General features: G+C 31.7%; 1 protein-coding gene, 1 long non-coding RNA gene and 1 other non-coding gene across 3 annotated transcripts; 2 read left to right on the top strand and 1 right to left on the bottom strand.

Annotated features, from left to right (window-relative positions):
* The first annotated feature begins 309 nt into the window (after positions 1–309).
* Positions 310–2,871, top strand: LOC137813528 (uncharacterized). Its single transcript, XR_011081439.2, has 2 exons — positions 310–365; positions 2,487–2,871. It is a non-coding gene; the product is annotated as an uncharacterized LOC137813528 (long non-coding RNA).
* On the top strand, positions 439–518 carry LOC137816747 (small nucleolar RNA Z221/R21b). The gene has a single exon (XR_011081862.1). It is a non-coding gene; the product is annotated as a small nucleolar RNA Z221/R21b (small nucleolar RNA).
* Positions 2,128–8,616, bottom strand: LOC137813527 (uncharacterized protein C57A10.07). Its single transcript, XM_068615846.2, has 3 exons — positions 7,657–8,616; positions 2,887–3,011; positions 2,128–2,736 (listed from the first exon to the last, which is right to left on the bottom strand). Exons 1-3 carry the CDS (start codon positions 8,249–8,251, stop codon positions 2,416–2,418), a joined length of 1,041 nt encoding a protein of 346 aa, XP_068471947.2. The 5' UTR covers positions 8,252–8,616; the 3' UTR covers positions 2,128–2,415.
* Positions 8,617–13,102: the final 4,486 nt, after the last annotated feature.

Genomic DNA, 13,102 nt, shown 5'->3' with positions numbered 1-13,102 from the left:
CCATTGGTCCCATTTATACCTTTTGCCTAACCAACTTTAAATCACCATTAAAGCTCGTCGGAATCCTTAAACTTGTAGTAATGAAATACAAACTTGCAATGGAGTAAAAAAAAAGTATTGGAAGCAAGAAAACTAAGAAAAATGAGACACCGTTGAAATAAACTATAAAAAATAAAATAAATGGAGTGCAAATTGCAATTTGGAGGTGAATGAAGCAAAGGCCCAATAAGAACACACAGGTCGTTTTGTAAGGAAACTAATGGGCTTTCCAATAGTGAATTAGGGTTATGCGTATTCTCTCTCTTATATAAGAGACCTTGCAACCCTGCTTCTTCCATCGACTTCTTTTCCCACATATTTCCCAGGTTCTTGTTTTCTTTTTTTCGCATTTGTTTGTTATGTTGTTTCTGTTTATTTTAACGGAACACTGAAATTTTCGAGCAGTGATGAAGAGAAAGTCATGCACCACTCTGATTATTCAGTGCTGATAAGACTCTAAACCCATTTAATCTGAGCTCTTTTTCTCTAAACACTACTGAGTTAGGTTATCCTTTTAAATTGATGCTTTTGGGTTTTACATTTTTGTGTTTTTAATTGTTCGTGATTTGGATCTAAAGTTGGATAAGGGAACCGTGTGATGGGGTTTTTTAACCCTAGCCATGATGCGGACCGTACAGCATTTATTGCTATTGGGGATAAATTTTTGGTTTCTGATGGTTCCCTGTTCATGCCATATTCCTTAGTCAGGTTTTGTATTTCATCTGAGTACTTGTTAGAAGTTCAAATCTTTTCTTTACAATGAATTTTTAAATTGGATTTAAATTGTAGTTGTTTGTATATAGTGATATGTTCGGGGCAATTTTTGTTTTGTTTGATATTGTTGAGTTAATTTTTTATTAGTTTTAGGTTCAATGAGTAATTTAGATAAAATCGATTTTTGAGATTTTATTTGATCTCTGCTGATGTTATTTCTGTTTTCAATGTTATTTGTTTTTCAAGTTATTTGTTTTTTCAATGTTATTTGTTTTTTCAATGTTATTTGTTTTTCAAGTTATTTGTTTTTTCAATGTTATTTGTTTTTTCAATGTTATTTGTTTTTTCAATGTTATTTGTTTTTTCAATGTTATTTGTTTTTTCAATGTTATTTGTTTTTCAAGTTTTTCAAGGTTATTCGTTTTTCAAGGTTATTCGTTTTTCAAGGTTATTCGTTTTTCAAGGTTATTCGTTTTTCAAGGTTATTCGTTTTTCAAGGTTATTCGTTTTTCAAGGTTATTCGTTTTTCAAGGTTATTCGTTTTTCAAGGGGTTCAAACCTGAGTTCATCCTGACACTATTGAAAAAATTCGCCAAAACTGAATTTTGGCCAAAGATAACTTTTAAGGTAAAAGTTGAGAAAAGTTGAGAAAAGTTGAGACCAATCTAATTCATTAACAATTAAAGGAATTTATAAGAATAAAAAGTATATATAAAACCCTAAACCCTAGACGTTACCAACTAATTCATTAACAATATATGAATAAAAGTATATATATTAATGATTATTTGAAGATTATTTAAGTCAATCCCTGAACCCTAAAAACAAGTAAAACAAGATTATTTTCATGATTATTATAACAAGTGATAATTATAACAAACACCTAATATTTTCGAAAATATCTTTTATTCCCGATATAAACCGATATGAAAGTTCAGGAAAATAATACTTAAATCTTAAACCTTAAAATAATTTCTTCCAAATTATTCCAGATATAAACAGATATGAAAATTGAGGAATGAAAATAATAACTCTAAAATAATTTCTTTCCAAAAGATCTGGAAGTGAATTTGTTGTGTTGCCTAACTCTAAAATAATTTCTTCCGAAAAGGTCTGGAAGAGAATTTGTTGTCTTCTGAATATAAAAATCCAGAAACAAAATTTAAAAGTTCATTTTGAATAAAAATTTCTGGAATAAAAAAAATATTATATTAAGAGCATTTTCGTCTTTTTCATTGGTATTGCAGTGATATGATGATGGAGGAAGCAATTGTCAGAGATCTTTTATCATCTGCTTAAAGGCCTCTCCTCCTAAAACCTTATATCGGTTGCATGAAGATATTCCTATTCAAGTTTTTCTGCTAAGCTATAAAATTAAAATAACTAAATTATGATCGATTATGAAAATAAGCAAAATTTCCCTCAATACATACATGGCATATCCAACTGCAACAACATGAAACCTGGACATTTGTCTTTGAACCGTCCATTTTGAGTAACCCATAATTTAAATAAACCTCACAAAATGCAACACTTTGATCTACACAATCTGTCATTATCTCCAATGAACAAAATTTAATCTTCACATTGTTTATGAACATCTTAGTGTTCGAATCAAATGTTTGTATTTGTTAGTATACAATTGTATTGACTGTGTGATGTTTACTGTGTCCACGGAAGTGTATCAGGATAAGGATTTGGTTCACAATATTTGAATAAACCTTCAATTTCAGGGCAGCCAGTGGGATAAGGAATTGAGCGATGAAAAGGGTCACGCTTTAGTTTCTTGTGATAAAGTGAACCTCGACAGCCATATGGGTCTTTTTGGAACTGAGTTCTAACCAATTCCTCACCTTTCAGAGCAGCTGCTTTTGAATTTGATGTAGCAGGAGTACCTGCATAGAAGAACCTTGACTCTGGAAACCCAATAGCAGATCGATGTAGATGTGCAAATCTTTTTTCCTTGAAATCATAACTTACAACCTGATTTCCAGATTCAACAAATCAGATTCAAAGATTTCTTATTTTATTTCTTATCAGCATTTGGAAGCAAGTAATAAATGTAAGCAGTAAAAGCTTGTCGTGCAATAAAGGAATAAAATGGTTGATTTGACATAAGAAAGGGTTACGTACAGTTATATTTTGGGGATAGGAGCCAGTAAGCTCCCGGAATCGACAGACACTAAATAGAAGATTTTCAAAGCTGTCACGTGCATGCTCCTCTGTCAGTGCTCTCCATTTCACACCTTTTTCTTTACCTACAAACAACCCAAAAGAATGAGATCATTTCTGATAAAGGTTAATTTGGAAAGCATATGGATATAAACTAAAGATGAAAGATAGTCAGCACCCTCAGAAAAATGATGCAGCAGAAATTCATCAAGCTAACATTATATTTATTAGTTAGTAGGTCTATGGCATAAGCCATTATTCAGAACACAAGCCGTTTAAACACTTTTTACAAGATGAAAGATGAATGTCCCTCTGACTGTTCTTCCTTTCTTTCCCTATTTAAAAAAAATTCCCTATGATTTTTATGCTTTCAAATCACACAAGTTGGACTCAACTAGAATGAGTTTACCCAAGACCCAACATAAAAATCAGATATTTGAAAAATTGAAGTTGCTTTCCATAAAGCCAACTCATTAGATTTTAAAGTTGACAAGCCTAATTCATGCACTATTCCTATATATTCAGATCAATGTTGTCAAATTCGAAGGAACCAAAAAAAAAATCATGACACAACTTGTAAGGGTTTGAGTGTATGAAACACTATATTCAAAAACCTATGCATGCATACAAGAACAATAATTTATAATAATTCATAAATAGTGACAACTAAAAATAGGTTCACAATTTATAAAATTACTCATAATGTATAATAAATTCATAATTTTTTAATATAAACAAACTATCCTAGGAAACCATTTATATTAAAATCAAGATAGTTATCCTCCTCCACATAATCCTCATGTTTATTATTGTCATCCCATCACCTTCATCATTGTCAGCAATTAGAGGAACCTCCAACTCATCCATAGGTACACCACCACCACCATTCTCCAAGTTCAACTAATATGTTTTCATCTGAAGCATCCAAATCTAAATTTGCTTAATTCTCTTTCACAATCCATTCATCATCAAAAGTAGGATCACCAATTTATAGTCATTTGTTTTCTAACATTCTTCTTGTTCAATCTTGAATTAGCAAATCAGAAACATCACATCATTCATGATGTTTTGTTGTAAATGATTTCTTTTCTTTGTGTGGACTTAATAATTATACAATTAACTAACACATCATACTAGCCTATTAGGTGGTATAGAAAAATAATTATAAAATCGATTTGATAAATTCAAATTCTTATCCTTTCAAAAGTATTCCAATTATGCTCACAACCAAATGAACTATAAGTCAAACTCAACTCTAACCTTTGTAATTCTAGATGTTCAACACCATATGATTGTCACGTGTTGGAGTTTTGGTTTTTAGTGCATATTGAGCTAATAAACTACTAAAATAATCCAAATTTGCTCTTGAAACTCTCAATCTAAGCATCAATCTTTTCTCATCAATGTCTCACCAACCTACCTATAAACAATCATAAATTCCACACTTCACTTCATAGTCAATTTTAAATTCAAGATCATTGTGTGCTAGAGCATAATTGCACAAACCAATTTTGACTAAGGGCTTAATCCAACAAAGCATGAAATATGAAATAGTTGCATTTGACAGACACTATATAAAAAAAAGCATATCATGCAACAAGCAAGTGTTTCGTCTAACATATAAAGCACCATGCAGATTTTCCACTTTGTAATTGTTGATGATGATCAAACAATAAGTGAACAAATTTTAAGCTAACATTAACATAAAGAATATTTGTTAGGCTTAATTTTGTGTTGCAAGGAATGTCTTCTCCATGTATCGCCAAGATGATCAACGCCAAATTAAAGTCTACGTCAAAGATCTCTTGGGATACGAGCTAAGGTTGCAATGTCTATCAACCATTCTAACAACAAGCATATGTCAACTCTAACCCAGCTATCTGCCCATTACGATGTGCACTTTTACCATATTTTGGTGCAAAAAGTTATGCTACCTAGAAAGATAAGTACTATTAGCTATCAAGGATGTTGTGTGAAGAAAATAAGATAAATTAATGTTGCATGAAGCACATTCAACGCTTCTCACCGATCAAGCTCATCAGATGATAGAAGAAAGATGGACATTCAAATGAGTTCAAAGCTACTTAGCAGCTAGAAAAGGGATTGTAATGACAACATTCTTCAAGTGCTATATAAATACAAGCTCTGAAGAGAAGATAAAGAAGTTATGTCACTATATAGTGCCAAATTCCTGCAAAATTTTCTCATTGCCCAAAAGCTTTACAAGAACATTGTAGTATTCATTAGCAAACTATGAAAGAGTGTTTATCCTTGTAATCTATGCTTCTTGTTTTAGCCTTTTTCTAACATTCTCTGAATCACCTATGCTATTACCCCCTTCAAATCATTTGAATTTTGACTGATCAAATTTTGCAATTGATAAACAACACCCCACATTAATTTTTTAATATCTTCAAGAATTGCTATACATGCTCCAACATCCTTTGAAGTTCTTGCTAAATTAAGTTTCAATTTATAAATTCCCCTTGTTAATACTTTATCACAATATTTAAACTTCACATTGTTGTTTTCCCATCAATTGAAACCCAATGACTCCATGCAGGATCAATGCTTGTTCCAATATCACTTTCTCTTTTAGCAGCCTGATCTGAACCACCTTCAGTGATGCCTTTTTCTTCTTCTTCAAATTCTAAAGAGGACAAAACACTCTCCAAAATGGCACTAAAAATTGAAGAAAGTATTAAGAAAAAATTTGAAGATGAAGGCAACTACCAACGATGTTGATGTGAGAGTCGAAGATGGGGACGTGATGACCATGAGAGTTATGATGGCCAACGACAGTAGTAAAGCTAGCGTTGACAACAACATCCGTGTTGAGATGGCTAACAAGGATGATGGTGATGGTTGTGTTGTTGATAATGAGAGCATGTGTTGTTGAGAGTTCATTGGTTTTGTTTGATTTGTGAATGGGAACCCAAGGGGAAAAGAGCCATCCTTAAGAGTTGGGCTTCTTTTTCAAGTTAAGTTTTTTAGCAAACAAATGTGGACACGTTGCACGATTCTCTAATTTCACAAGCAACAACACAATCCTATTACAATCCGCATTTCTCCCAATCTGCCGTGACATCAGCTCACTGCATCCCCCTTACTCGCAAAATCGCACGAGTATGAGAGTATACTCATGATTTTAACAACATTGATTCAACCACATGATTGTAAACATTAAGAACATTAAAACCTTATCCTACTAGGTAAAGTCAGTTACATGGATCATATGACTTCATGGGAACATAGTTAAAGACCATGACAACTTCCTCCAAAGCCTTTTTTGGTCTTTCTCTCCTTTTCACAAAACTAAAATATGCAATCTACTATTTTAATTGGTGGCTCTCATGGCCTTCTTGGTATGTGTCCAAACCACTTTTTTAGATATTCATCATCTTTTCTCAATCTATGTTATACCAATCTTCTCTTGTATATAATAATTTTGTATGTTGTCAGTTCTTGTGTGGCCTCACATGTATCATGACTTCCTTCTTTCCTTCATGTCATCCCTTTAAACCACCACATTCACTACCATTTAATATAGCTTGACAAAAAAAAAGAATAAAACTCAATTTCAACACTAGTAGATACTCTACAATAAAAAATATCTCTCAAAACTTTTCTCTATTTTGGTCATCTTGCCTAGTATCCTTTGTGTAACATCCTCATTAATTTCCCTATCACTTTGTAATATTAATCCTAGATATGTTTTTTATTTCATTCTTAGGAAGGAGTCAAACTCCCATGCCAGTGCATTTACAATAACTCACCAACTGCTCAACCAACTATGTTATATTTAAATTTATAAACTTGTTGTACAATATCTTCAATTTTTACTTCCAAGTTAGATTCCTCGTCTCTTGCTAAAGTTAAAATGCTTAGACTTTAGTGTATTCCTAGTAAGCTAAAACCCTTTGTTTCCAAAGTGTGTGTCCGAAGTTCAAGCCTAATGTTAACTATTTCCCTTCATGTTCATCCCTCAGTGAAGACTGTCATCCGCAAAAAAAAAAAAACCCGTAAATTTAACCAGTAAAGATTTATGACCAAATCTTTCGTATGTCCTTGAAAAGCACATCCAAGATTAAATTGAACGAGTAAAGATTTATGACTGAATCTTGATGCAATCTTATCCCATAAGAAAATTCTTAGCCTCATCTCTTGGAGTGCTCAAGCTGTCAAATGACTTGTAAACATTAAAAGAAATATCCTATAACATGAAATATGAAAAATAATTCTACTAAAATTAAATATGATGTTTTATTAATATTACAGCACTTCCCAAGGGATATATGATCTTATTGCTAATGAGAAAAGATGTCTGTAAATAAGGAAAATCACATATTCAATTTTCCAATTCTCATGTTCTTTTTCACATACCTATGCAACCCAAGACCAGCTAATTCCCAACTTAATCGACCATTTTCAATCATCTTTTATTATAACAAGTTATAGTTTGTTTTTGGACATTTATATCTCGCACATAGTGGCTGATCTTCCAGAGAGCAACAAACTACATATCCAAAGCAGCAGTGCCAAACACTTGACAAACATAAGAAGTACAATCAGGGCAATTATATTCTATTCCTTATCCTTTGGAATTGTTCCTAACTTTTATTTTATCAGCAAAATAGTTCTTAACCTATTATCCCTAACAATAAGCATTGAGCAGGCATTTAGTTTCATCAATCAGACAAAATATGCTACAATGCAAGCGCCATAACTCACCAAACCACCCTTTTGAATCCGCAACAGCCCAGTAACTCTGCGCCTCGCTGCGGGGCCCCGCATCTCTCCGAGTCTCTCCACCGCTGAACAGGAGCAAAGCATAGTCATCCTTCGCCGCAATTTCAATCCCTTCAAGAATGTGTGTCACAAAAGTGGAAGCTTGGCCAGGATTCTTCTGATAAGACTCTAAAAACCACGAATCCTCCTTGTCAATTTTGCCACAACTACTACTAGTGTAAACAGAATGCCCAGCAACCATCACAAGGTTTTTAAGCTTGGAGAAAGGAAAATCATCAGAACCCACGTCAGCTTTTACAGAGCCACTTTGCACCATATGTTGGGTTCCATAAAAAGAGAAAATAAAGAAAAGTGTGAACACAAAGGACAAGGCTAGGAAGAGACCCAGTAGAGGGTGAAGCTTAAGGTAGTGGTGGAATCGATTCCCAAATGATTTTATCATTCTGATGGGGTGAAAGGGCGACCTTTTGGGCTTTCGTGTTCGTTTTGTGGCGGTTCCTGATTCTACGTCGAAATCGCTTTCTGGGTATGCGATAAAGGACTTGGGAGGCTGAGATCCAAAAGGGGGAGAGTTCATTGTAATGGGGTTTTCTATGATTTGGCAAAGATGGTGAAGCTAAGCAAGGGAATCATTGGATCGCTGTGGAAGCAGGACTGGTGAAGAAGGTCTCACATGAAGCAGTGAATGGGAAAATGTGGTGTTTGAAGGCTCTGATGATTCACAAAGAGAATTGAATTGAAGGATCTGAGTTGGAATGAGAGAAAATAATTATGAAAATGGAGAATTGAAAGTTTTGGTTTGTTTGAGTGAAATTGCAGAGACTTGTTATTGCAGAAGTCTGCTTGGAAGGGGAGCAATGCAGAGGATCAACAAGAGATCCAACTTTGGAGGATCTGTCTTTTTCTCTATTGGAAATCTCTATATTTTTTTATTCATGCAAGAAGTGTCAATTTAATTCTTAACAAAATAAATACTTAATTTAAATTAATTTTTTAATGTATAAAAAAATTAAAATATTTCTCAATATAACTGGAAACTTACTGTGTCCACTTTTTTTTATAATAATATTAATAATAAAATAATTATTATAACAAAATTAAATACAAAAATATTAAAAGTTATATATATATATTTAATAATTTTAAAAATAAATTTTTATTAACTTTAACATGATTTAGTAATTAGAAAACTTGTAAATTTTTTTAAACCATAAAGATAATATATATATATATATAAGTAATAAATTTTAATTTTAATTTATAAAATCATTGATTACAGAATAAAATAACACTTTAATTTTTATGGATAATTTTGTAAATAATGAAAACTAAAGAATTATTAATAAATATAAAGATGCAAAGAATAAAAAAGTATAAAAATGTAATTACAATAGTTTCTAGATTTTATAATTTTTTATGATTAATAGTGAGTCTAGTACCATGCATGATCTTTGCCACATCATAATACTTATCAATTTTTTAGGTGTTTCAGTTCACATTTTAAGATTTAGATACTATTTAATTGAATTACATTTTTTTAAGTGTATTATCGAACACTAATATAAGAATGAGGTTGCATATTATACTTTGGATTATCGATGTATTTGTTGGGAATTGATTTATTGCTTTAAGTATTTATATAACATGGATAACTAAATCTTAAACTCTAAACTACACATCTGAATAAATTACAGATATTTTTAAAAAAAATTATAAGATCAAGAATGTTATTAAAGAATATTTTATAGTAAATACTCACAAATCATCATCAAAGAATAATTGAACTCTATTGGGTCCGATCTAATCATCCATACAACCAAAGACCCAACACAACTACTATAAATAAGAAAACATCTTAAGGCCAAATTTAACATAATCCTGATCTTGAACTAACATCCTTTACTTGAACTAGAATTGACTTCAAAGTTGAAGTATAATTACAGGTACCCCTGCCGAGGACTTAAAGACTAAGAAATAGATAAATCGAAGACTGAGAAGTTAAAGACCGAGAAGTCGAGAAGTTGAGAAGTCGAAGATCGAGAAGGACACATATAACGAAATTCAGCTTTATAAGAAACATTTTTTGCTCCCATCGTGGGACCAAAAGAAAACTTTACTAAGAAGCTACATGGTAACTACTAGAAATATGACGAGTAATAACAAACATGCATTAGAGGATGTGGAGAACTTTCTACTTTTATCTTCTTCATTTTCCTTCTCCTTTCTTCGTTCTCTGTCAATGCAACACTTACTTAAAAGTGTCATCCGGCGTGTCCTCAAACTGGGTCGTGTCCGGCCTAGCTAAATGCATCTGACACCGTGTCGTCCTTGTGTTCGATGGGTGTCTATGTTCGATACGCGTTCGATGCACGAGAGCGCCTATCATGAAAAGTGTACGAGCTTCATAAATAAGGATACACTAGCAGTAACAAAATATTTTTTTTTTCTAAATTTAAAAAAAAAGAAAAAAAATTCTAATTAAATAAAATAAAAAAATCTGAAAATAAATAGAAACAAATAAATTCAAAAATATGAAAATAAATTAAAATAAATAAAAGCAAATAAATTCCAAATAAGGATTAAAACAATAAAATCAGATTTTCAAATTAAAAGAAAACAAAATAAAATAAAAACACATATGTAATAAAATAAAATAAAACAATTTTGTACATAAAACAAAATAAAAAATAGTAACAAATATAGACACAATAAAGAAGTATAAACAAAAATTAAGAATTATTAACAAAAATAAAAAATAGTTAGAATATTCATAATATTTAGGTATTTATACTCAAACATTAAGCTGTTCCTAGACAACGATGTCAAAAACTTAATAATGTGTCCCTAAAAACGAATATCGAACCCATAAGGAGCAATTGAATAATCAAGTAAAATATTCACTAAATATTCAACAAAATAATAAAAGTTTGTTGGAATAATAATAGAAATTAACATTTCAAGTCTATTCCTAACACTCAATTATGTTAAGTATTATTGTTTAGGTCAGAACCCTAAAAATACTTTCCAGTCAGATTTACGATTCTAGATCAAGAATTATAAACAAAACAATAATACCAATAATCAATCAAGAAAAAAATATTATATTCAGACATCACCTCAATACATAAGAGTTTGAACATATTACTCTCAATCCCAAAGGGAAGAATTAGCCACACATCTTTTAACACCTTCTATTCTCCCAATTGGATTACAAGTCACTCATTGGTGTTTTCCTCTCAATCGTGCACACTAAGATTGTGCCTCAAACCCCCTATTTAACCTAATTTGGTTGGGGTTAAGTGACTTCTCGCTTGGGCGCTAATAGGCTTGCATAGGTGAGTAAAACATAAAAAGACCCAATGTTACTAGCGTTATCTCGCTCGAATGAGATCCACTAGTGGCATCTTGGCTTTTTGTGAGTTTGGGTAGCTTTGGTGAGTGTTGATGCATTCCAACTTTCTCTTTTTAGCTTTGTATATTTTCCTTTTTCCCAATTATCTTGATTCTTCCCTAGAATCCTGAAATTAACACAAATTTGGAAATAAATCGTTCTTATTCAAATTAAAATCATATAATATGTAAAAAGATATAAATTCATAAATTATGAGTTATTTTATACTTATTTTAGCAATTAATACTTATAAGTGCCTATATTTTAATATAAAATATTACTGAAATTTGACACTTATCAGTTATCTTGAAATGTTTCTTTAAGGTTTTGGTTGATTTCTTATGAGTTTCTCAGAAACTCAACCAAGGTTTATGGAAGTTATGCTAGGTAAAAAAAATGTTTTTGGTGGTGTTTCTTAGTTTTCAAGTATTCAAAATGTAGGAATTTGTTTTGGTCACCTAGGGGAAGGGTTTGAAGGGCTTGATTTGAATTATAAAACAGTTTTAGGTAGCCAAAAAGGAGAAGGCTAAATTTTGGGAGTTGTAAGTGTTCTTGAAGAAACTTTGGTGCTTCTTCATGTTTTTGTTAGCTGAATCTTGAAGTTAGGTGTGGAAGTTTTTGGATGAATATGTATTTGTAATTTTGGGTGGTTCTTGAAAAGATTTAGGAGGTGATCCTTAACAAGAACACATAGAAGATATAAGAACTAAGGAAGATAGTAAACATCTAAAAAGTAAATGGAATAGGAGTAAGATAGCATAATGAGTATCTTACAAAATATACACAACCTATAAGGTTGAAAAAAAAATCCTTGGAGGTATCTTGACACACTTTCTTGATTTCTCCAAGAAAGACAAAGAGAAGGAGATAATACTTAGGAAAACTCAACCAAGTAAGTTTAATCTCAACCAAAAAGCATGCAAAAAGTTATTCAAGATCTCAAATGTATATTCAATTCAAAGGTGTCTTTACAATGCTCATATGAGTTTCTTTTATAAGGTCTTGGCTATAAGAATCCAACCTCATTTACAAAAGTGAAATTTAATTCCCACCTAAGGTGTTAGAGCATCTCCTTATTCTTATTATAATCTAGAGTAAGTTATTCTAGAAATTACTAACATATGTTTCTTTTCAATGTATTTTTCATATGAAATACTTTCTTCTATATTTTATTTGCATGTTAATATTCATTGACTTGTCTTCTTGAGGAATATTCGTCAAGCTTTTCTTTATTTGAAGACTCCACTTTTAGGGTCACATAAAAAACAAAAGAAGATGTTTGAATCACAAATAAAGCAAAAAAATATTAAAAATATGTAAGTCAAAGATTAAAGTACAAAAGACAAGTTCATAAGAACTTGAAATACATGTTTGTCAAAGAATAACAAATAACTCAGATGAAAAAGAGTGTTAGACGACTTTGCCAAGCTATGAACAAATGCTTTTGATGCGGACATCCTCCAAGGTCTTTCTCAAGAGGGAGGGAATGATGCGGACATCCAAGCCCAAGGGCCACGCACAACTTATTTTATTTGGAGTTAGGATTTGAACTCAAGACCAAGTACAAAGTATCAACCTAACCACTGGGACAAATGATCATTCTTGAAATATAAGGATTGTAGTATCGTCTTATTTTCTTACAAACAAGAAAAGACCTTTGTAATTTATACACTATTGGACCTCAGATTAGGGGGACGAATATTTTGACAATTTTTGAGAGTGTTTCTCTGCTAGAGTTTTTCCCTGTATCTTGCGATCTTATTAAGAATCCACCAATTCTTGTGGCGATCATCCTTAGGCTTATCAAACCTTGTTTGTGGCGCCTTCCTTTATCCAGGTTTTTATTGTTACTGTTTTGAATTTATTTTGTTCCGTAACCCTAAATTTCCAATTTTATTGTCATTCCTATTTGGATTAATATCAGTTGGTATTCAGAGCAAAGGTTTGAGTCATAATATAATTGTGCATCCTGAATTTTTTCCCCCTCATTACTGCTCACGGGATACTGTTCATGACACTGTTCACGGTACTGTTTAT

Source organism: Phaseolus vulgaris, chromosome 1 (genome assembly GCF_051622355.1).
Source record: "Phaseolus vulgaris cultivar YP4 chromosome 1, ASM5162235v1, whole genome shotgun sequence".
NCBI classification, from domain to species: Eukaryota; Viridiplantae; Streptophyta; class Magnoliopsida; order Fabales; family Fabaceae; genus Phaseolus; species Phaseolus vulgaris.
Note: the sequence above shows the minus strand (reverse complement) of the source record. Positions and strands in the feature narration are given on the sequence as shown.